Consider the following 24,693-nt stretch of genomic DNA (forward strand, 5'->3'; position numbering starts at 1 on the left):
TCTCCAAATTCCCCTCCGAGTCACACACACCACCCCGACTTGGAAATATATCGACCGTTCCTTCATCATTGCTGGGTCAAAATCCTGGAACTCCCTACCTAACAGCACTGTGGGAGAACCTTCACCACACGGACTGCAGTGGTTCAAGAAGAAGGCCCACCACCACCTTCTCAAGGGGCAGTTAGGGATGGGCAATGCCAGCGATGCCCACATCCCGAGAACGAATGAAAAGATGAAAAGTACCAAAGTGAATGACAAAGGCAGATGGCCTACCTGCACTGACCCCGTCTCCATGGTTACTGATGAACATTTGGTGAAATCAGCAGATGGGCAGTCAAATACTAGGGAGAAATACAGACAAATTAACCATACTTTATCATTTTTCTACAGTAAATTCTCATATCCAGAAGTATCAGGAAAGTAATCTACAACAAGATCAGGGAGCCATGCAAATCGAATACTTTCATTCCTAAGAAATAAACTCTGGAGTATTTTTGTTCAAGACATTGAAAAAGCGCATCATAGAAAGGGGCATTAAGATGCTCCTTAAAACCTACCTCTTTGGCCAAGTCTCCTTATGTGGCTCGGTGTCAAATTTTGACTGATAATGCTCCTGTGAAGCGCCTTGGGACGTTTTACTACATTAAAGACACTATATAAATGCAAGTTGTTGTGTTGTACATTCTTTGGTTCCACACCTTTGATCAGGTGGCTAGAACTACACACAATGTCCAGATGAGGTCTGACCAACACTTTCTGCAGCAGCGGTACATTTGGAACTGAACAACGTACAAGGTGAACCAGGCAGTAACTGAGGCTTGGAACAGCTTCCTCTGCCAACATGACTGGTCTGGCTGCTGCTGCTTTTTCAAATGTACATATTTTCTAATGCTTGCGCAGGTGGCTCGCACAGGAAGAGCTGAGTCGAAGGAAAGAAGTTGGAGGATTTACAACCCCTTCCGGGAAAGGGGATGGTATCGGAGTGAAAGTCAGTGTGGTCAATTCACCGCCCCGTTCCCGTCCTCCTGCCATACTTCCATTGGGCGGCCGGGGCAGCTGCCTGAATCAGGTGGGAGCCGCGTGAATCTTTGCAAACTGGGGTCCTGTGACGAACAGAGGACCCCGATGCAATTTTAGCGACCTATTGGGCAAAGCGGGCCACGCGGATGCTCCGCTCAGTAAAATCTGGCGGGCAAGTGGAAAAGGCCCGAAAGCCTTGGGACGTTTTTCTACGTTTAAGGGCACTATATAAATGCAAGTTGTTGTTGTTGTTACCCTCTGGGGCAAAGCACGGTATTGAAGTTATGCAAAGTTTGATGCCTCAAGGACTTATTTTTTTAAGCAGAATGGACTCATGGTGTGGCTCACTTCAGTGCTCTCCTGCTTGAAGGAGGCAGCGTGAAGGAGGCTCATTCAATCGCTCAAGAAAGAAGGAAAGGAAGAATTAAAGACTTGCATTCATATAGCGCCTTTCACGACCTCATACATCCCAAAGCGCTTTACGGCCAATGAATTATTTTAGAAGTGGAGTTACCGTCGTAATGTAGGAAATGCAGCAGCCAATCTGCACACAGCAAGATCCCACAAACAGCAATGACCAGTGTTAGTATGTGAGTTGAGGGATAAATATTGGCCAGGACACCGGGAGAACTCCACTGTTTCTCTTCGAATAGTGCCATGGGATCTTTTATGCCCACTTGGGAGGGCAAATGGGACTTGGTTAACGTCTCATCCAAAAAACGGCACCTCCGACAGTGCAGCACTCCCTCAGTACTGCAGTGGGAGTTTCAGCCTTGCTATGGAGAAGAGAGAACAAACAGATGGAAATCAGAGGAATAAAATGTAAAGTCCTTACCAACACATTTATCACTGTGATTCAGTCTGGTGCCTCCAGAAGTTGATATAAAGCCAGGGTTACAGGTGCAGGTATAACTCCCCACTGTGTTGGTACAGTTTGCGTTAGGGCCACACAGGTTCAAAGAACATTCATCGATATCTGTAACAGAGAACTGGAGATTATATGGATAGACTGGAGAAGCTGGGATTGTTCTCCTTGGAATAGAGAAGGTTGAGAAGAGATTTGATAGAGGTGTTCAAAATCATGAAGGGTCTAGACATAGTAGATAGAGAGAAACTGTTCCCATTGGCGGAAGGGTCAAGAACCAGAGGACATAGATTTAAAGTGATTGGCAAAAGAACCAAAGGTGACATGAGGAAAAACTTTTTTACACAGCGAGTGGTTAGGATCTGGAATGCACTGCCCGAGGGGGTGGTGGAGGCAGATTCAATCATGGCCTTCAAAAGGGAATTGGATAAGTACTTGAAAGTAAAAAATTTGCAGGGCTACGGGGATAGGGCGGGGGAGTGGGACTAGCTGGATTGCTCTTGCATAGAGCCGATGCGGATTCGATGGGCCAAATGGCCTCCTTTCGTGATCACATTGCGTGCTGTGAACAACTGACGCCCATTACAGCATGTGTATATGTACACACGTTTATATAAGTGATATGAAATCACCTGATAAACCAATCCAACAATCAATGGGGCGAATTTCAATCTCCATTACACCCTGCAAAAGAGCACAGTCTTGCGATAAATTGAGTCGAACTCAATACTGCCTGATTTCTGCCCTTTGCGCACCTCGTACTATTTCCTGGGGCAGGAGGTCTAAGTTCCCATCCGAAACCAGCTAGGAGCTTTGTTAGTACGATGAGGGGAAAGCGTATTTTGACATTAATGTAATTTGGTGTGGCTGCTGCTGCTGACACCTCCAAACCTACGATGTTGAATGAGTCAGGCAGTCTTTTTAGATAAGAGGCGTTTAAAAGAGCTCAGTAGCTGATTCCTGCTACTTATGCAACTTTTTGTATTGCTGTTGCAAGTGATTTGCAGATAATTTGAAGCACTCGTCACGTCAAGGGGTTTTGCGGGAGGAAATGTGGTATGAACATTTTGCTATATTAAAGTGTCAGCTGTGGCTCAGTGGCCAGCACTCTTGCCTCTCAGTCAGAAAGTTGTAGGTTCAAGTCTCACCCCTGAGACAAAATCTTTGCTGACACTCTAATGCAGTGCTGTCAGAGTGCTGCACTGTTGGAGGTGTCGTCTTTCTGATGAGACATTAAATCAAGGCCCTGTCTGCCCTCTCAGGTGAATATAAAAGATCCCATGGCACTTTTCAAAGAAAAGCGGGGGAATTCTCCCCGGTGTCCTGGCCAATATTTATCCCTCAATCACTAAAACAGATTATTTGGTCATTATCTCATCGCTGTTTGTGGGAGCTTGCTGTGCGCAAATCGGCTGCGGCATTTCCTACATTACAACAGTGACTACACTTCAAAGGTACTTCATTGGCAGCAAAGCGCTTTGGGACATCCTGAGGTTGTGACAGACGCTATATAAATGCAAGTTCCTTCTTTCGTTCTTCCTTTTCTGTCTGCCTAGCCCATTGCGCTCTGGGAATCTCATTGGAGGACAAGGATGAGAATGAGGACGAGGATTTCGGAAGAAAAATGTCTCTCAACTAGAGAGTGTCAAAGTAGATCAACCGAAGAAAATGCCTTCTTGAAATTGTTCCTCAAGATTAGACCCGAGTGATGTTGGGGTTATAACAACCCATAACACAGACTACCCTGTCACATTGAAGCACCTGTTTACAGGCAAGAGCTTAGAAGTGACTCCCTCTTATTGAAGTCATAGTCATTGATTGGTTCTGGATGAAATAAAGATTTCACTTGCTAACTAACACCTCATTAAAAAGGAGTTTCACAAAATCTCGCTGTCACATTGTTCATCACCAAAGATGTGCGTCCAAAATGGACCCAACGAGACCCCGATTGATGCCTTTACCTTCACATCGTTTCCTGTATCCAGTATAATTCGTTTCTCCAGAAATCCCAGCGAATCCTTTGTTGCAGATGCAGTAGAAACTCCCCTCAGTATTGTGACAGGTTGCATCACTGCCACATATTATTGTAGTGGTGTAACACTCATTGTAATCTGCATCAAAATATAGAAACATTAAATAGTCTTTAGTTTCAATCTCTCCAGCTTTTTTTCATTGATTGGTATAATGTATATAACCATTGGCTGGATGAAAGTGTAAAGTCTTACAATGTGAGTCTTCAGTGAACAGAGAAACCAAGCCACTAAGCTCTGGATCAACTATATTTTGTCTTTTGTACAGCTTCACAAGATGGAGTAGAGCTACTGATGTCAAATTGTGATTTCCAGGAACCATAGGGTACATTATCAGTCTGATATAAGTTTTCCTTTTTGATTAGTGTAGTTCACAAGATAAGCTGTGAGTGTTTGCAATCTTTGAGGATCAGCAAGTGGCCTTTCATTGAACCCTGGCAATTTCCGGGTAAAATCAAAGACTGCCCCATCTTGCTAATTTCCTCGTAAAGCTCCCTGACCCCCCAGTGCCTTTTGAAGGTCACCCGCGCCCTATTTTGGGTTGGCACTTTTCCAGTATCTGGACCATTCCAGCCAGAAAACAGAGAGGTTTTTTTGAGGAGGGATATCATTTTCCATCTTCAAATTCTGCTGCTGCCAAGTAGAGGACAACTTGATAAACTCGCCTCAAAAAAGGACACCCTAGAGGGGATATTATAGAATTTACAATATATTTAGTGAGATAAAGTAAACCTGAAACAATACTTTCAGATAGGACTGCAAGACATGAGGTTGGCATTCTGGAAGGATGAAATCAAATGGGCTAAAGCGCCTCCTACATGCAAACCCATCTTGTGACCTTGAGAAGTCCCTCTCATTGAATCCACATCAGCTACTGAACTTAGGCTTCTCCTGAGTGCTAATGCTTGACAACCTCCCAAGTGCATTTTCCAACTGCGCTCAATATACTTCTGCAGCCCTTGCCCTGGGCTCGAATTTCCCTCAAAATACTGAAATGTAATAAACTGGACTGGTAGCTTATTCTAGATAACACTTTTACAATTTTTTGATCAATGCGCCAAAGTAGTCATATCATACAGGTCTCGGCTGTGGCTCAGTGGTAGCCCTCTCGCCTCTGAGTCAGAAGGTTCTGCGTTTAAGTCACACTTGAGCACAAAATCTAGGCTGACACTTTAGTGGAGTGCTGCACTGTCGGAGGAGCCGTCTTTTGGATGAGGTGTTAAACCGAGGCCCCGTCTGCCAGTTCAGGTGGATGTAAAAGATCTCATGGCACTATTTCGAAGAAGAGCAGGGAAGTTCTCCCCGGTGTCCTGGCCAATATTTATCTTTCGACTGACATCACTAAAACTAGTCATTGCTGTTTATAGGACCTTGCTGTGCACAGATTGGCTGCTGCATTTCCTACATTACAACAGTGACTACACTTCAAAAGTACTTCATTGACTGCAAAGCGCTTTGGGACCTCTCAAGGTTGTGAAAGGCGCTATATAAATGCAACTCTTTCTTTTTCTTATAAATGTGACGTGCAATCTCACTGTACATGATGTTGAGAACCCTTAATGGGGGCTTTTGACAGCAAGAGGATTTACTGAAGGAAAATTGCACTACTCATTTCCCCCCTCAAAAAAAATCTTTGCTTTGTGACCTCAAATATGGTATAGAATAGTAAACCTGGACAACTAGGACAACTCGCATTGATATAACTTTTTAAGGGAGCAAAACATCCCAATGCATTTCAAAGTTCTGGGTCAGAACTAAGCAGGAGGGGGTCTTAAATTAGGGGAGATGGCCCAAGTCACGGTTGAAGAGATTTTGTTGCTTTTGAAGGGGGGGTGGGGGCAGATGTATCAAGGTGGAAGGGTTTAGGGACAGAGTTTCAGAGTGTGGGGCAAGATGGGTGAAGATTTTTCCATTGACGGTGGAGGTGGAGCGAAGTAGAAATGTAAAATGGATGAGAGATGGAGGAGCAGAGATATGGTGCTGGTGAAAGAACATAAGAAATAGGAGCAGGAGTAGGCCATATGGCCCCTCGAGCCTGCTCCGCCAATCAGTCAGATCATGGCTGATCTTCGACCTCAACTCCACTTTCCCCCCCGATCCCCATATCCCTTGATTCCACTAGAGTCAAAGAATCTATCTATCTCAGCCTTGAATATACTCAAAGCTGCAGATATAGGACAGAATGAAGCTGTAGAGCGATTTGTGCAGATGAGAATGGGGATTTTGAAGTCTCTGCCCTGAAGGACAGGAGCTGATGGAAGTCATTGAGTACATGGGAATTAGATAAGAGGGATCTTATACAGCATTGGGTGTGGGTGGAGTTTGTATAAGGTGTACCAGGAAGACATACAAAGAGAGGTTTGGAAAAGTTGAGTCTGTAGGTGACAGAGGTATGAATGAGAGCAATAGGAGCAGTGGAGGGCCAAAGTTGAGGGATATTTCAGAGGTGAAAGTAGGTGGACTTGGTAAAGGTTTGATGGTGATTTGAAGCATGGCTGAGACTCAAGCAGAAAGAGCACTGAGGTTGTGCGTAGTTAGGTTGAGCTTGAGTGAACAGCCAGGAAAGGAATGGGATCATGGCCTAAGGTGCAGAGAATTTGGTGGGAGCCGAAGGCAACGGGGATAGGTTTTGACTTTGTGCCATTGTGCAGAACGAGTGACAGTGAGTCAGCAGCCCATTTTACATCTCTCCTTTTTATTTCCATTGAAGTCATAGAAAATAAAAATGGGGAGAGATGTAAAATGGGCAGTATACTCGCTATCACTCATTTCACACTATCGCACAAAGTCAAGATCCCTACCTCTATTCCTTTAATCCTGCTGATGCTGAGCTGCAATAACGTTTGACAATTAATCAGACAGCACGACAGTAGTTGTACAATCGAGGGTGGCGATGGACAGGTATAACTGGATATTATCTACATATATAAGAAAGTCTAACCGTTGCTTAAGGACAATATTGCTTTGGGCAAACATGTAGATGAGAAGTAGAAGGGGGCCAAGGATAAAAGTTTGGGAGGTGGCCATTGAGCACAGGGGGGGAGGCCATTGCAGGAGATGTGATGCCTCTCTTGGGACAGGTAGGAATGGAACAATGTGAGGATGGTGCCAAGGAGGTGGACCATGGAGTAGAAGCAATAGATCACGGTGGTGTAATTGACTGTATCAAAAACCTTATAAAGACTGAGAAAGATGGGGGAGGATGATGCACTGCAAACAGTCACACAGAATGTGGTTGGTAATTTTGTCCATGGCAGTCTCAGTGTTGGGGGTGAGACAGGAGCCAGATTGAACATATTTGAACAGGCAGTGGTGGGAGAGATGGACACTGAGTTGGGTGACAGTGATTCATTCCAGACCTCTTAGAGGAGGTGAGATTGAAGATGGGCCAATAGTTGGAGGCAACAGAAGGGTTTGAAGGTAGGCTTTTTAAGGGATGGTTGATGACTGAAGCTTTGAGGGGAAGGAACAGTGCTGGAGGGGAAGGAGTAGCTAATGATATTGGTGAGCCTTGGGCCAAGAATCAGCAGTTGAGGAAAGGGAGATGAATTGAGAGGGTGAAGGGAGCGAGTGGTGAGTCTCATCAAAGAGATGCATCTGTTAAGTGCTGGGATGATGATAAAGGAGAAACTGCAGCATATTGTGAGACCAGAGCTAGAGTAGGGAGTGAACTATGAAAGATCGCACTACAGACAAAAATATTGCTTAAGAATTATGGCCATTACTGTAACCGTACTCACCTCTACAGTAGGACTCGGTTTGACCAGCAAACGAGTGATCTCCGGACTCTGAGTAAAATCCTCTACCACAAGTACAGTAAAAACTCCCTTCAGTGTTGTGGCAGAAGGCATTGGGCCCACATGGGTTAGTGAGACACTCGTCCTCATCTGCAACATAAGAAGAGTGATAAGCTGGGGATTACTGATGGTGCAGTGGGTTCAACACTAACCTTTCACCCTTGGGACGTAGGTCCAAATCCAGCCCACACCCATGGGATGACAGTGGCTTAGAATTAAAGATCTTCCATGAAATGATTTTGGGGTATCTCAATGTAGACCCTGATGGGCAAAGACCCTCAAAATAATTCTGCCACTAAAGTGACCCTCAAATAGAGAAAGCTAAAGGATGGTTAGAATTAAAAATCACACACCACTATTCTTTAGAGGTTGCTTCTGTGTAATTGCCTTGTAAATAAATTTGACTGGTTGTGTTAGCCTGAATGTAACATTGTGATATTTAGCACCTTTATCAGTAGACAGGAGAGGGTGGGGGACATGGTTCAAAAAGGCTTTTGAAGGTGGGACAAATGTAGCAAGGTGGAAAGGTTTAGTGACAGAGTTTCAGAGTGTGGGGCAAGATGGGTGAAGATTCTTCCATTGACGGTGGAGGTGGAGCGAGATGGGAATGTATAGTAGACTAGAGATGGAAGAGCAGTGACGCAGGTCTGGTGAAACTTACAGAGATAGGGTGGAATGAAGCTGTAGAAGGTTTTGTGTAGATGAGAATGGGAATTTTGAAATTGATGCCCTGAAGGACAGGAGCTAATGGAAGTCATTGAGGACAGTTGAATTAGATGAGAGGGATCTTGTTCAGCATTGGGTGTGGGTGGAGTTTATTTAAAGGGGAACCAGGAGACTGACAAGGAGAGGTTTGGAAAAGTAGAGCCTGTAGGTGACAGGTATGAATGAGAGCCTTAAGGGTAGTGGAGGGCCAAGGTGGGGATATTTCATAGGTGAAAGTAGATGGACTTAGTAAAGGTTTGTTGATGATTTTTAGCACAACTGAGGTTCAAGCAGAAAGAGCACTGAGGTTGTCCGTAGTCGGGTGGAGCTTGAGTGAACAGCCAGGAAAGGAATGAGATCACGGTTTAAGGTACAGAGAATATGGTGTAAGCCAAACATAATGGGATGGGTTTTGACTTTGTGCGATTGTGTAAAGCAGGTCATAGTGAGGTGGCCGCCCATTTTAAATCTCTCCCTCTTTTTATTACCATTGAAGTCATAGAAAATAAAAATTGAAAGAGATGTAAAATGGGCAGTCGACTCACTATCACTCGTTTTATACGATCGCATAAAGACAAGATCCCTACCACTATCCCTTTAATCCTGCTGATTCTGAGCTGCAATAACGTTTGAGGCAACAGAAGGGTTTGAAGGTAGGCTTTTTAAGGGATGGTTGATGACTGCAGTGCTGGAGGGGAGGGAGTAGCTAACGATATTGGACCAAGGAGCACCAGTTGAGCAATAGGAGATGAATTGAGAGGGTGAAGGGAGCGAGAGGGCAGGGATGATGATAAAGGAGAAACTGCAGCATATTGTGAGACCAGTGCTAGAGTAAGGAGGGAGCCACGAAGATCGCTCTACGGACAAAAATATCGCTTAAGAATAATGGCCGTTACCGTAACTGTACTCACCTCTACAGTGGGACTCAACTTGACTGGCAATTAAGTGATCTCCGGACTCTGAGTAAAATCCTTTGCCACAAGTACAGTAAAAACTCCCTTCGCTGTTGTGACATAATGCTTTGGGCCCACATGGGTCAGTGAGACATTCGTTCATATCTGCAACATAAGAATAGTGATGATCCAGGTATAACTGGTGGTACAGTGGGTTCAACATTAGCCTTGTAACCTAAGTTCAAATCCAGCCCATGCTCACGGGATGACTGTTGCCTCTGTTTGCTAGAAATGAAGGTTTTTTATGAAATGAGAATGAGGCATCTCAACCTAGACCCTGATGGGCAAAGACCCACAAAAGAATTATCTCACTAAAGTGACCTTTAAATAGGAATCTCAGGCTGGAAAGCCAAAGGATGGTTAGAGTTGGAAATTAAAAGTCTCACACCACTGTGATAGTGATTAAACTTTGGAGTTTGCTTCTGTGTAATTGCCTTGTAAAATAAATTTGACTGGTCATGTTAGCCTGAATGTAACATTCTGACAGCATGATACTTAGTACCTTTAAGAGTGGACAGGAGAGGGTGGCGGGTATTGCATTTGGTGACTGGCTCATTATACCTTAATAAAAAGCTCAGTCTGCATATGGAAACTAACTTCTTCTCTGAACAATTCAAAGGTATTTAGAAAAGGCCCAAATCATAATATCACTGTGGGATATCTGCAATGCCACATTAATGGCATTCTTTTCAGCAACTGTTTTGATTACCATAGAATATAAGATTATGTGTCTGTGCTCAAAGATATTAGGCATCAATAATTGGCTTTCACAAAATCCTGGCAAATTCAAAGCCTCTGTCAGTTGTAGTGTCACGTTTCAGGATTCTGACCATTTTTCCACAGAAAGAATTTGTAAAAAGAGTTAAATATTGTGTTTCAAACCATTGTGTGTTTGTACAAGTTGTAAAAAATCGCTGAGACAATAGGTGGTTAAAAAGTTAATAATCTAGCTTTGATGTTGCTTGCCCATAAATTGTAAATAATACGCAATTAAATTAGCCTGTCTCGACAATTGATAAAAACCTCACTCCCATTGTGTTGGGAAGTCTCTGGTTCCTTTCTGGCTGAAGATCGGGAGATAAAATACAGAGGCAGAAGGAGTCAAATTCTACTATGGTAGGGGGTGCAAAGCAGATGGTAGAATATCAGCTGCCTGTTACACGCCCTGATTAATTTTGTTGAAGTCAGTCGTATAATGGGCAGCTGATCCGCTACTGCCCGTTTGGAGCCCCTGCTGAAGTTGAATTTTACCCAGAGATACAGGCAATCAGTCTTCTTTTTAATCAATAAAACAATATTGCAAAGCAGCCAGCCCCAGAAAAGGCTGCGAGGTTTAGAATGCAGAGGAGTAGTTTGAAACGGTTTTGTTTAACTGAAGCAAAACAACCCGCTGACGTGAGGAAGCATAGCACGTTCGTTATTTTGTACCACTACGCAAAGCCAAGTTGTTCTGATTGAACTAATATCCGACCATAACAATTGCTCCGTGTGCTCATTTAGTGCGACATAAGGCAGCTTAAGAATTTGTACCTTGCTGTGTCTCACCAAGTGTTTTCTCAATCTGCCTTCAAAGAAATTGAAGAAGCAAATGTCCAAAAGACACAAGTATCCAGTTCAGATCACTACTGTTACACCCCTGGGTTATGTAGTTAGGTATTGGACAGTATGGACACACCCTGAAACCTAAGACTCAGAGCACATAAACGCACGACGATCATAGAATCATAGAATCTTACAGCACAGAAGGAGGCCATTCGGCCCATTGTGTCTGTGCTGGCTCTTTGAAAGAGCTATCCAATTAGTCCTACTCCCCTGCTCTTTCCCGTAATAGTGCAAATTGTTCCTTTTCACATATATAACCAATTCCTTTTTGAAAGTTATTATTGAATCTGCTTCCACCACCCTTTCAGGCAGTGCATTCCATATCATATCAACTCGCTGCGTAAAATGAATTTCTCCTCATCTCCTCTCTGGTTCTTTTGCCAGTTATCTTAAATCTGTGTCCTCTGGTTATCGACCCTCCTGGCAGTGGAAACACTTTCTCTTTACTTAATTTTGACTGTGCCCGAGAGAACGTCTAAGGTATGGCCGAAACTGTAACACCTGGTCATGCTCCCGAAAGTTTGCATACAAGCGTCCTGATTCCCTGTGCCTTCCATAGGTCGTTGATGCAGATGAGGACGAGTGTCTCGCTAACCCGTGTGGACCCTATATAATCTGCCACAAGAAGAACGGAGGGTTTCACTGCATTTGCCAGAGAGGATTTGTCTCAAGTGTTGGCACCTCCAAGCAGGTCCTCAGCTACTGCATTCAGACTTCTCCTGAGTTCTAATACCTTCTCACTCCATATGTAAGTTTGCCAATTTGGCTTCACATGCGATGCACCTGCAGCACATTGTCCCAGCATGTCTAAGAACAATGATCAGGTTTGTAATTATACTGACCTACACAGAAGGACACTGTTTTACCATCGAGCTGGCGATCTGCAGATACAGAGACAAATCCTCTCTGGCAGATGCAATGAAACCCTCCATTCTTGTTGTGGCAGATTGTATAGGGTCCACATGGGTTAGCAAGACACTCGTTATCATCTGCAATAGAGAGACAATGTCATAAGCAGGGGAAACTGGGTTGTGAATGGAGTAGATAGTAACCTTTACATGTTGGGATCTAGCTTTAACTCAACCCAGATTGGTGGGATGATAGTTCTTTCTGTCTGGTCATCAGAATCTTCAGGAACAGTAAAAGGCCATTGGGCCCAGAAAGAGCAGGTTGAGTAGATAAGATTGATCTCAAGGAAAGAGACCTCAGCTTTCAACCCTATATCCTCTCCATCACAAAGACCACCTACTTCCACCTCCATAACATCGCCTGTCTCCACATCTGCCATAGCCCATCTGCTGCTGAAACCCTCATTCATGCTTTTGTTACCTCCAGACTCGACTTTCCAATGCTCTCCTGGCCGGCCTCCCCTCTTCCACCCTCCATGAACTTGAGCTCATCCAAAACTCTGCTGCCTGTATCCTAACTCGCACCATGTCCCATTCAACCATCAACCCAGTGCTTGCTGACCTACATTGGCTCCTGGTCCCTGATCGCCTCGATTTAAAAATTCTCATCCTTGTTTTCAAACCCCTCCATGGCCTCGCCCCCTCCCTATCTCTCCAGCCCTACAACCCTTCGAGAACTCTGCATTCCTTCAATTCTGGCCCCTTGTGTATCCCCGACTTCCTTCGCCCCACCATTGGTGGCCGTGCCTTCAGTGGCCTAGGCCCTAAGCTCTAGAATTCCTTCCCTAAACCTCTCTGCATCTCCACCTCTCTCTCCTCCTTTAAGACACTCCTTAAAACTTATGTCTTTGACCAAGCTTTTGGTCAACTTTTGTAATGTCTCCTCTTTGGTTCGGTGTCAATTTCTTTGTCTGATTATACTCCTGTGAAGCACCTTGGGATGTTTTACTACGTTAAAAGTGCTATATCAATGCAAGTTGTTGTAGAATTCATTCATACTGCCAATTTCCATTGCCTTCCATGGTAACTTCTTCCTCAACTCTATGGCACTTACTCCTCACTTTCTAAATTGTACATTATGTCCTTGATATTTGAAACCTTCCCCGTAGGGAACAATTTTCCTAGATTAGTTTTGTCAGTAACCTTTGTCCATCTTCTAATGCCTCCTCTTTTTCCAAAGAAAACCAGCACTTTCCTCAATTTTTCTTCATAATTCATTTTCTTCTTATATCTCTTGGTTTTTTTTACAATTTCCAGTCTTCCTCCTTTTTCCCCTCCCTTTAATTTTTGTCTTTGGCCTCTCTGTTGCAGAAATATTGGGATGATTGGCGTCACTCCCTCATGGACTTCAGTTACACTGGGTGAGATTGGCGAACTTCATTCTCTAGAGATAGTCCAAGCAACACTGTAACTCGAGACTGAGATTACAGGCAAGAACTATAAGATAAGAACTCAACGCACAGGGTAGTCTTTTAATAAGGCTACGCCATATCGAAGTATACCGGTCAAAGTCAAAACTTAGAACTAAGGTTAAACAGAGAGGTTAAAGCCAAAAAAAAATTAAAAGGAACAAAATGGAGGAAGACTGGAAATGGTAAAAAAATGTAATGAACATTAAAGGAAAGTTAAGTCTCAGTGTTTTAATCGTATAGTTAAAAACAAACATAAAACTCACCAATACATGTTCCATTGATGCTCTTAGTGTACCCATGTGCACATGTCAGGCCACTGACATACTGATCCCAAGTGAAATAGATACAAATCACTGGAGAGGAAAATAAACAAACAAACAAACATAATGCATCATTCATTGATATATAATTATTTTAGACATTTCCCAATTGCCTCACCAAGAGAACACAGTGAAAAGTATCTGAGTTGAATTGGTTAATCACTAATGATGAACTTGAAAGATATGCTGATAGGGTTAGATGAAGTAGGGAGGGAGGAGGCTCACATGGAGCATAAACATCAGCATAGAGCAGTTGGGCCGAATGGCCTGTTTCTACGCTGTGAATTCTATGTAATTCAATGGCCAATCAAATGTAAATCCTACCATTGTAAAGACATTGTTCCAAAACATTGAGATTTATATTTCTGGTTTGTTAGGATTCCTTGCTGCCTTCCCTGGTAACTTCTTCTTCAATTCTGTGACACTTTGAGTGAAAAGATTTACCTTCTCTTCCCTCCTTACTCCTCACTTTCTAATTTGTACATTGTGTCCTTGGTATTTGAACACTTCCCCATAGGGAACAATTTTCTGAGATCAGCTTTGCCAGTAACCTTCGTGCATCTTCTTAGGTCATCTCAAGGCCTCCTCTTCTCCCAAGGAGCTGAGCAGATCCGCTGAGCCAATTTCAATCTTCAGCCACCGGAGTCCAGTAGTGTTGGAATCCATGTCTTCTCAATTTTACTGAGTCCCCATTGAAACATCCCATTCCTGCTTCATTTCCATCAGGTTATTGTTAGTTTGTATGGAGATGAATCTCCCAGTAGAGCTGCTGGGAAATATGAAGACTACTTCCTGAGGGGAAAGTGGTCGGATTACAATGTTCAAAAGTTCTAAGATCCCTTGATAGCTCAGTGGGTATGTGATACTTAGTCAGAGAGACCAAGAAGGTCACAGGTTAAGAACATAGGAACAGGAGTAGGCCCTTGAGTCAGCTCCATCATTCAATTTAGATCATGGCTGATCTGCACCTTAAATCTATTTACCTGCCTTAGCTTCATATCCCTCGATACCCTTACCTAACAAAAATCTAGCGATCTCAGTCTTGAAAGCTCCAATTGGCGACCAGCATCCACAGCCTTTTGGGGGAGAGAGTTCCAGATTTCTACAACCCTTTGTATGAAAATCTGCTTCCTGATTTCCCTCCGAAATGGTCAAGCTCTAATTTTAAGATTATGTCCCCTCGTTCTTGATTCCCCCACCAGAGGAAATAGTTTCTCTATTGAATCCTTTTAACATTTCAAACACCTCGATCAGATCACCCCTCAATCTTCTGTACTCCAGGGAATACAAGCCCAGGTAAGGAGTTCATGGTTTTATAATATATGGGCCAGTGTTCCAGCCTTCCAACAGTGGTCAGCCCAAGTCTCAGAGTTTTTTCATCGGTTAGAAAACATCTGCCTTCAACAAGACAGAAGGACCTACACAGTAAAACAAGGACCACCTTCTGAAGGGAGAGCCAGCTTGATGTTCCAGATGTCCAGATCAATACCATATATCACGTCCCTATAATGAGACACACTTGTTTTACAAATGACCCTGATGGTGAGGTTGCCCCTTCCAATCATAAAAGAAAGAACTTGCATTTATATAGCCCCTTTCAAAGTACTTTACAGCCATTGAAGTACATTTTTTTGAAGTGTAGTCAATGTTGTAATGTAGGGAATGCAGCAGCCAATTTGCACACAGCAAGATCCCACAACAGCAATGTGATAATGACCAGATTATTTGTTGTTTGGTGATATTAGCTGAGGGATAAATATTGGCCAAGACACTCGGGAGAACTCCCCTGCTCATCTTCGAAATAGAGCCATGGGATCTTTTACGTCCACCTGAGAGGACAGACAGGACCTCGGTTTAACATCTCATCCGAAAGATGGCACCTCCGACAGTGCGGCACTCCCTCAGTACTGCACTGGGAGTGTCAGCCTGGATTTTGTGCTCAAGTCTTAAACCCACAACTTTCTGACTCAGAGGGGAGAGCGCTACCAACTGAGCCACAGCTGACAATGGGACATGGGATAGTGTGTGCCGATGGGGTGATTTGCTCTTTGAAAGGAATCCTGTGCGCTGAGACTGTGTCGAGAATCCCTATTTAGCTCGCAGTATTCTCCAAATGAAACACTAAGCTGACGATTATGATTGTACCAATGTTCAGCTCAAAGACCTCAGACCACAACATTTTCTGAAACATGATCGCAAGATGGAAGTGAGATAGTCGGTCCTCAGCCAGATTAAAAACTGTGCTTCTGGGTGGTTTCACAGAGATAAAATAAGCAGTTTCAGGTTTAATCAACCCTTCTCAAAAGCATGTTGTATCAATAATGATGCTTGGATTCACAGGAAGGAGGTGCCACATCAAAACCCAAACAACGCACAAGAAACATACACAGGTTACAATGAACATCAGCCTGGTCACCATCTGTTACTGTTGAAACTAAATCATTGGTCTAACGAGGAAGCGAAGCTAAAAGCTTTGGAACATTTACACTTGCTACCTTTGCTGAGTGATCCGGTCTCGAATGGTTTGAAAGTAGACACGCATTTTTTTTTTGGCGAGCCATGTATCTGGTACACGCAGATATCCATTGCCTCAGTTGGCCTTAGTGCAACCTGGGCATGCCCTCGCCCCTCCTTATCTCCATAACCTCCTCCAGCCCTATGACCCTATGAGAACTCTGCGTTTCCTGCAATTCTGGCCTCTTGTGCATCCCCGATTTCCTTCGCTGCACCATTGCTGACAGTGCCTTTCACTGTCTGGGCCCTAATCTCTGGAATTCCCGCCCTACACCTCTCCACCTCTCTATCTTTCTGCCCTCCTTTAAGACCTTCCTTTAAGATGTTCCTTAAAACGTACCCCTTTGATCTGCCCTAATCATAGAACGATACAGCATAGAATGAGGCCATTCGGCCCATCGTACTTGTGCCGGTTCTTTGAAAGAGCTATCCAATTAGATCCACTCCCCTGCTCTTTCCCCATAGTCCTGCAAATTTTTCTCCTTCAAGTATTTATCCAATTTCCTTTTAAACGTTATTATTGAATTTGCTTCCACCACCCTTTCAGGCAGTGCATTCCTGATCGTAGCAACTTGTTGCCAAAAATTTTCTTTCCTCATGTCACCTCTGGTTCTTTTGCCAATTACCTTAAATCTGTGCTCTCTGCTTACCAACCTTTCTGCCACTGGAAACAGTTTCTCCTTATTTACTCTATCAAAACCCTTCATGATTTTGAACACCTCGATGAAATGTCCCCTTAACCTTCTCCGCTCTAAGGAGAACCCCAGTTTCTCCAATCTTTCCATGTGACTGAAGTCCCTCATCCCTGATACCATTCTAGTAAATCTCCTCTGCACCCTCTCCAAGGCCTTGACATCCTTTCTAAAGTGGGATGCCCAAAATTGGCCACAATACTCCAGCTGAGGCCTAACCAGTGATTTATAAAGGTTTAGCACAACTTCCTTGCTTTTGTAGTCTATGCTTCTATTTATAAAGCCAAGGAATCTATATATCTCCTTATACAGGATCCTTAATATAGTATCTCCTTATGTGGCTCAGTGTCAAATTTTGTTTGATAATCGCTCCTGTGAAGCGCCTTGGGACGTTTTACCATGTAAGAGGCGCTATATAAATGCAAGTTGTTGATGTTGTTGTTAGTGTGGAGGGGAAAAATCGGCCAGCATTCTCACTCCTGATCACAACCCAGGAGGCCCAGCTGAAATATGTAGATGTCAGGCTTGGCCGGGCTGCCCAATGTGGTAAAGTAGCCAATCCGCACCCGTTGCCAAGGCTGCCATGAGAATAACAGCCAATTTGGTGAGGTGCCGTGGGGGCGTGAACCTTGACCCTGGAGCTGCACCCCGGTGAGAGGTCAACGGTTCCATCTACACAAAAGGAGAGAAAATCGATGTGCCCAGAAAAAAAAGACTCTTGGCAAACTCGTGCGATCTGAAATCCCCTCAAACAACACAAGAGTTTCAATTCTGAAAGAAGGGGAAATCGTTACCATCTGTTTAGAGAATTAAACGGGCAGTGTCTTTTAATAGAAGAATGGTTGGTGAACTTTTATTTTTTTCCACTGGGGTTGGGAGAATGGCCAAAGAGCCATCTTTGGTTTTACAAAGTGACATTACACGGAGGGATGGTGATGCATTTCAATGTAATATCCACAATGTCGTGCTGAGGTACACAAATAATGTCTCCTCAGTGCCTATTGCGGTGCTGAGTCAGAGCTCCCGGGCCCAATCATCTGCACATTTGGCTGAACTCACCTGAGGTTGCATTTGGGGCTGCACAGTGCCCCTGAGCTAGGGAGGGAGCAAACCCAGTTACCAATCACCGACCACTGCCCAGCGACTCCTCCTGCAAAGTGTGCACGTGTGGTGAGCACAGCATAAGGTCGGCTGCGATGCCCTCCCACGGTCAAATAGTCAAAATCTAGGAGGAACTTTTTTTTATTAAAAGGTAGCGAGTGTGTGGAACAGATTACTAGCATGGGAGGTGGAATGAGAAGCCTTAATGGGTTTCAAGAAGGAACTGGACAGGTTTTTGTCAGCAAATGGGATTCAGGGTTATTGGAAATGGGCCAAAGGAATATTGTGGATAGCTGGGCTAACATAGAATCATAGAAAATAGGAGCAAGAGTAGGCCATTCGGCTCTTCTGAAAATGATCATGGCTGATCGTCTAACTCAGTACCCTGTTCCCGCTTTTTCCCCATATCCCTTGATCCCTTTAGCATTAAGAAATATATCTATCTCCTTCTTGAATACATCTAATGACTTGGCCTCCACTGCCTTCTGTGGTAGAGAATTCCACAGGTTCACCACCCTCTGAGTGAAGAAATTTCTCCTCATCTCGGTTCTAGATGACATACCCCGTATCCTGAGACTGTGACCCCTGGTTCTGGACTCCCCAGCCATCAGGAACATCCTCCCTGCATCTAGTAGGCTAGATGGACCGAAGGTCTTCTCCTGCCTGAAACTATTACTAAGGCTTCGATTTTTACTGGGGGGGGTGCGTTTTGGACGGGCGGGAGGGAAACCCCTTGGGGATCTCAGCGTGAGGCCTGGACCATTTTAATCCCAGGCCTTGCTGAATATTCCGGCAATGTCTTCCGCCCGAAACTGGCAGGACTGCCACCAGGGCCGGCGGCAGGAGTGGGATTTCGGGTCAGGAGGAACGGTCCTCGGAATCGCCTCACCGCCGGGCAAGGGCTTTGGCAGCCGATGCCAGCATGCAGAGGGAGAGGCAAAGGCCCTGGCCTGGGCTAGCTCAAGGGCTCTTTGCGGGCCTTGGCGAAGGGAGAAGCACTCCTGCTCCTCTTGGCCCACAAGGAGCTCTCACAAAAGTAATTCCGCAAAGCTTACCTTGGCCTCTTCTGGCCGATCGGCTTCTCTCGCCTTGGTTCTGCTGTCAGGTTCCGCACAGTGCGGGACTCCCCCTGACCCTTAGTTAACATTATTGGGCCGTGCCTTTTGAGAGTAAAGGAGGCCCCCCCCCCCAGCCCCCCCGCCTGCCTGTGGCGGGAGCCTCGGTCTAATTGAAAGTCGGCAAAGGTGAAATAGTGCCAGGTGGGAACGGAGCGACCTCAGGCTGTTGAGTGGACTGGGCCTAATCTTAACCCCTTCCTCCCTCCCCCCGCACAATTCTTCTTGGGCCAGGAGGGTTACAATCGAGGCCCTTGTTACTATGACAATCAGAGGCTCTCGGGAGAGGTAACTGGAAGAGATTGGCACCAATGGAACTATAGTAGGGGAGGTCATAGGAAATTTAATCACAAAAGTAGGAGTGGTTTCCAAATCCTGCGTCATGAGGTTGGTGCCTCTTGTAAAAAAGCACATCATCGGCATTAAGGTAACCTCTTTTCTTTGCGGATGGGCGAGCTTTATGCCATTTGGTCGCGGTGATATCAGAGGCACGCCGAAATTTGACTTGACTTTGAACATTTCATCGTGTCTTCCCGAAGGAAAGGGAAGAAAGGGCTCACCAAACATTTTATTCACGGAGGCGTAGTTCCCTGTTCAAGGTCTCGAGTGGTTATACTTGAACCTTTACAGAACCACAGTAGCATTCTGCTTTGATGCGCATGGAAAGATTAACACAGCCACTCACAAATAAGTGGGCTTGAGAGCTACGTACATCTCATTATTAGTATTTTCCTGATTTTGACAGTTCTTGGACAGATTTTTGGGCAGGTCCATCAATCTATCTAGCCTAGCCTTCCACCACCCATCAGGGTCCTTACTGTGATTCTGAAACTTACAGCCTCTTCCAAGCAGGAATCCATCCAATCGTTTTTTTAACCCTGCTCAACCAGCCCCACTGATAATCTGTCACAATTCTATCACCTCCTGACTAAAATAATTGTCCAAATTTCCTTGTTCCTTTGACTTCCCCTCCCATTATCTTTAAACTGTGTCCCCCCTGCTCCTCATAAACCGTACGTGCCTGACCAGCTTTCCTAAATCGGCTGAGGTGTTCCATCGTCCGCCGTAAATGGAGTTAGGATCCAGATCAGCCATGATCTCATTGAATGGCAGAACAGGCTCGAGGGGCTGAATGGCCTCCTGTTCCTAAGTTCCTATGTCTCTCATTCCGGTGGAGAATCCCAGAAGTGACCACAGTGTCGAATATTCCCGCCCGTTATGGGCGGTCATATCAAATAGGGATCTAATGACGGAGAGACGATACACGTCACATATTCCGTCGTTACTACCATAGCAACGCTGGGCACAAGGAACGACGGATTGTAGCCGACTAGCGAGCGTCGTTACGCCACACGAGAGGAAATCTAAACATTTCTTCTAACTTCTCCCACCATTCTTCGGCTGACCATTCCCAGTCTATGTCCACTTCTTACCGATTTACTCGTGACTGGAAACAGCCAGCTGGAAAACCCTCACTTCCTTGAGCCTTTTCTCATGACTAGAACCTGGTATTGGCCCAGTGAATCTTTGCTGTTCCTTCGCCATGGCTGATCTTTTTCCTGTACTGGGAAATGGCTGATTAAAAACAGGCAGCCTAATCAACAAACGTTGTGCTTTGGTGCTTGTGGTGAGTAGGGTATGCTTGGCATTTTAACAAGTAGAGTTCTTCCCATAGCAACCTTGACATGAGAGGAAACTGGTCCCCTCAAACTTTTCTAGTTTCGGCCTTTAATGTCTTTTGAATGCCATGGAAGAGAATCTGATATGGTCGCTTTAACCTGTTATTGACTGAGCTTCCTCAATGTGGTCGTATCATCTCACAGGACCAGCCCAGTGTATCAACTAGTTCAGTCCAATTCTCTGGAACGCAGCATGGCAGAGGTCCGTATGCAGTAGCAATGGATTCTGTTGTAAACAACATTTCTTTTGAGAACGCGCATCAATCATGTTTCATTAACTCTTTCAAACACATCATCTTGAATATTTCTCCAATCATCATCTCCAATTCTGCTTGAATTGGTCTAATTTAAGAACATAAGAAATAGGAGCAGGAGTAGGCCAATCAGCCCCACGAGCCTGCTCCGCCATTCAATAAGATCATGGCTGATCTGATCCTAACCTCAAATCTAAATTCATGTCCAATTTCCTGCCCGCTCCCCGTAACCCCTAATTCCCTTTACTTCCAGGAAACTGTCTATTTCTGTTTTAAATTTATTTTCCTGTTGTATGCCCTTCGAATGAGCTATCATGCTCAATACCCTAAGCTGATTCCGTCATGGTGTTGGACACCTTGGAATTGGCCTGATTATCACACTTAATACCGGCTGAATGTAAAATTTTGTGTAGATCCGATCTGTCGACCTTCTAAAGCCCAAACCTGAACAGCACCGACACTGCGTGACTGGAATTAGTAGCAGTGGTGGCTGCAGAAGATTTCGTGTCAGTTCAAGGGGCTAAAGTCACTGCATCACCGATGTAATCTGCAAGTGTGGTGAATCGGTAACACAAAGATAATGAGCTCTTCCCACCGCATGCAAAGTTCAGTTTGTTTGATTGCAAATCGTTCAAACAATAAAACTGTCCTGCACTGTAATGGCGGAGATTGCAGCTGCCTGAGTGTCAATGTTGTTCAGATGCTCAATCTGAGACCTTTGACCTTTGCCTAAAACATAACCATGCATAAGAGCAACAAGCTGCATCTAGCATGTAGGTCAAACACCATTAATATAGTCTTCTCTCTCATCGCCCTTTCCCTGTCTTTCTCTTTTACCTCTCTCCATTTCTGTGTCTTTCCCTATCCTCTCTTTCGTCACCTGCCTGAGGCAGTGTGATTTCATGGAATCATAGAAAGGTTACAGCAGAGAAGAAGGCCATTTGGCCCATCGGGTCCGCGCCAGCTCTATGCATGAGCAATCCAGTCAGTCCCAATCCCCCGCCCTTTCCCCGTAGCCCTGCAAATGTTTTCCTTTCACGTACTTATCCAGTTCCCTTTTGAAGGCCACGATTGAATCTGCCTCCACCATCCCCTTGGGCAGTGCATTCCAGATTTCCACATCGTTCACCTGAGGAAGGAGGTAGCCTCCGAAAGCTTGTGAATTTAAAATAAAATTGCTGGACTATAACTTGGTGTTGTAAAATTGTTTACAATTGTCAACCCCAGTCCATCACCGGCATCTCCACATCCTAACCACACGCTGTGTATTAGGGAGGGTTCCTGCCACTAGTCAGCCTGGTCTGTGCTGACAGCAGGGTGTCCACTGTTGCCTGTGTAAACAGGAAGCAGGGGGGCTGGCTACATTTGGATCACGTTGAATCACACCACAATTCATGTCCTCACTGTGCTCCGGAGGAACATTCCTTCATAATGGACACCCCTGACAGCGAATACCACAGTTATAGTGAAGCAAACCTCCCTCCCTATACAGGCTGATCCCCGGCACTATAGGGCATTGAGCTAAGAAAAAAATGTGTTCAGGTGGATCTTGGGGATCCCACTGCACTATTTAAAGATGTTTTCCCCGGTGTCCTGGCCAATATTTATCCTTCAACCGATACCACTAAAAACAAATTATCTGGTCATTATCTCATTGCTTGTTTGTGGGATCTTGCTGTGCGCAAATTGGCTGCTGTGTTTCCTACATTACAACAGTGACTGCACTTCAAATGTATTTCATTGGCTGTGAAGCGCTTTGGGACATCCTGAGGTCGTGAAAGGCGCTATATAAATGCAAGCCTTTATTTTTCTTTTTAAAGTGGCTCGGTGCAGTGCATGTAAAGTTCAGGTGCGTCACAAATGGAGATCGTATTTCTGGTATTCTGCCACCCAGTTTAAAGAAACTTAGGTTTATAAAGCAAGGGCCATCATCACTGAAGTGTCAGCGTGGCTCAGTTAGTAACGCTTTTGTTGAGAAGCAAAACAGGTTTATCTCCCCATTCAGTCTGGGTCAATATATAACCACATGGGATCTTTGCTTGCATGTCTCAATTGCCCTCCACCCCCAGTCGGCAAGTAAATACGGTTCTATGAAAACAAGACCCTTATCAGACTACAACTGCATTTACTCGACCCATTTTATCAAGACTCTTGGAGAACACACATCTCTCTGGATCTAGCAGGCTCCTGTCCGGCCTGTTCAATTCTCTCCAGGACAAAGCAGCCCGCTTGATTGGCACCCCATGCACCACCCTAAACATTCACTCCTTTCACCACCGGCGCACTGTGGCTGCCGTGTGTACCATCCACAGGATGCACTGCAGCAACTCGCTAAGGCTTCTTCGACAGCACCTCCCAAACCCGCGACCTCTACCACCTAGTAGGACAAGAGCAGCAGGCACATGGGAACAACATCACCTGCACGTTCCCCTCCAAGTCACACACCATACCGACTTGGAAATATATCGCCGTTCCTTCATCGTCGCTGGGTCAAAATCCTGGAACTCCTTTCCTAACAGCACTGTGGGAGAACCTTCACCACACGGACTGCAGTGGGTCAAGAAGGCGGCTCACCACCACCTTCTCAAGGGCAATTAGGGATGGGCAATAAATGCCGGCTTCGCCAGCAACGCCCACATCCCATGAATGAATAAAAAAAAACACTGGTGCTGCTCCTCGAGGTACAATGCTGTTACTTCATTACTGGAATTCAGACAGTCTGCACTAGAGGCTCATGACAAGGTATCAGCTGTGTACATTAAATTGGCCAAAGAGTGCATGTCATATATATCTCAGAGCTCTGCGACCTTAACAGTGATCTTTGGAATTCTGGTAAGCAATCACTGATTGGCCAAAGGCTTACCATCGACTATTACAACTGCTAGAAATCCCACAAGCAAATGACAAGGCAAATGTTCCCTTCCCCAGTTGGGCACATCTGACTCAGCTTCTCATTAATTAATATGTTTAGACCACTACTTTCCAGTAGAACAATACAGTTGAACAATAAACTCCAATACCCACACTGACTCAGGCCTGTACTGAGCTTTATGAGCTTTGCAGGAATAAAAGTGAGCACTGGTTCCCCATTAGATAATCATTGATTCCCAATTAGATAATCACTGAATCCCCATTAGATAATCATTGATTCCCCATTAGATAATCATTGATTCCCCATTAGATAATCATTGATTCCCCATTAGATAATCACTGATTCCCTATTAGATAATCATTGATTCCCCATTAGATAATCATTGATTCCCCATTAGATAATCATTGATTCCCCATTAGATAATCACTGATTCCCCATTAGATAATCACTGATTCCCCATTAGATAATCACTGATTCCTATTAGATAATCACTGATTCCCTATTAGATAATCACTGATTCCCTATTAGATAATCATTGATTCCCCATTAGATAATCATTGATTCCCGATTAGATAATCATTGATTCCCTATTAGATAATCATTGATTCCCTATTAGATAATCATTGATTCCCTATTAGATAATCACTGATTCCCTATTAGATAATCATTGATTCCCCATTAGATAATCATTGATTCCCCATTAGATAATCACTGATTCCCCATTAGATAATCATTGATTCCCCATTAGATAATCACTGATTCCCCATTAGATAATCATTGATTCCCTATTAGATAATCACTGATTCCCCATTAGATAATCACTGATTCCCCATTAGATAATCATTGATTCCCTA

At 44.5% G+C, this 24,693-nt stretch overlaps 1 protein-coding gene across 2 annotated transcripts in view; it reads right to left on the reverse strand.

The window, feature by feature from the left end:
- LOC137304514 (adhesion G protein-coupled receptor E2-like) overlaps positions 1–24,693 on the reverse strand; it is a 74,846-nt gene that overhangs the window by 33,009 nt on the left and 17,144 nt on the right. The window contains exons 2-8 of one of the 2 annotated variants that reach the window (XM_067973148.1): positions 13,556–13,645; positions 11,815–11,961; positions 9,329–9,475; positions 7,656–7,802; positions 3,847–3,996; positions 1,856–1,996; positions 274–341 (exon numbers count right to left, since the gene is read on the reverse strand). In XM_067973148.1, coding sequence (XP_067829249.1) covers positions 274–341; positions 1,856–1,996; positions 3,847–3,996; positions 7,656–7,802; positions 9,329–9,475; positions 11,815–11,961; positions 13,556–13,645 — 890 coding nt within the window. The remainder of the gene's footprint in view (positions 1–273; positions 342–1,855; positions 1,997–3,846; positions 3,997–7,655; positions 7,803–9,328; positions 9,476–11,814; positions 11,962–13,555; positions 13,646–24,693) is intronic. The other variant, XM_067973149.1, reaches the window with a different exon arrangement.

The sequence above is a fragment of the Heptranchias perlo genome, chromosome 37 (assembly GCF_035084215.1).
Source record: "Heptranchias perlo isolate sHepPer1 chromosome 37, sHepPer1.hap1, whole genome shotgun sequence".
Lineage (NCBI taxonomy): Eukaryota > Metazoa > Chordata > Chondrichthyes > Hexanchiformes > Hexanchidae > Heptranchias > Heptranchias perlo.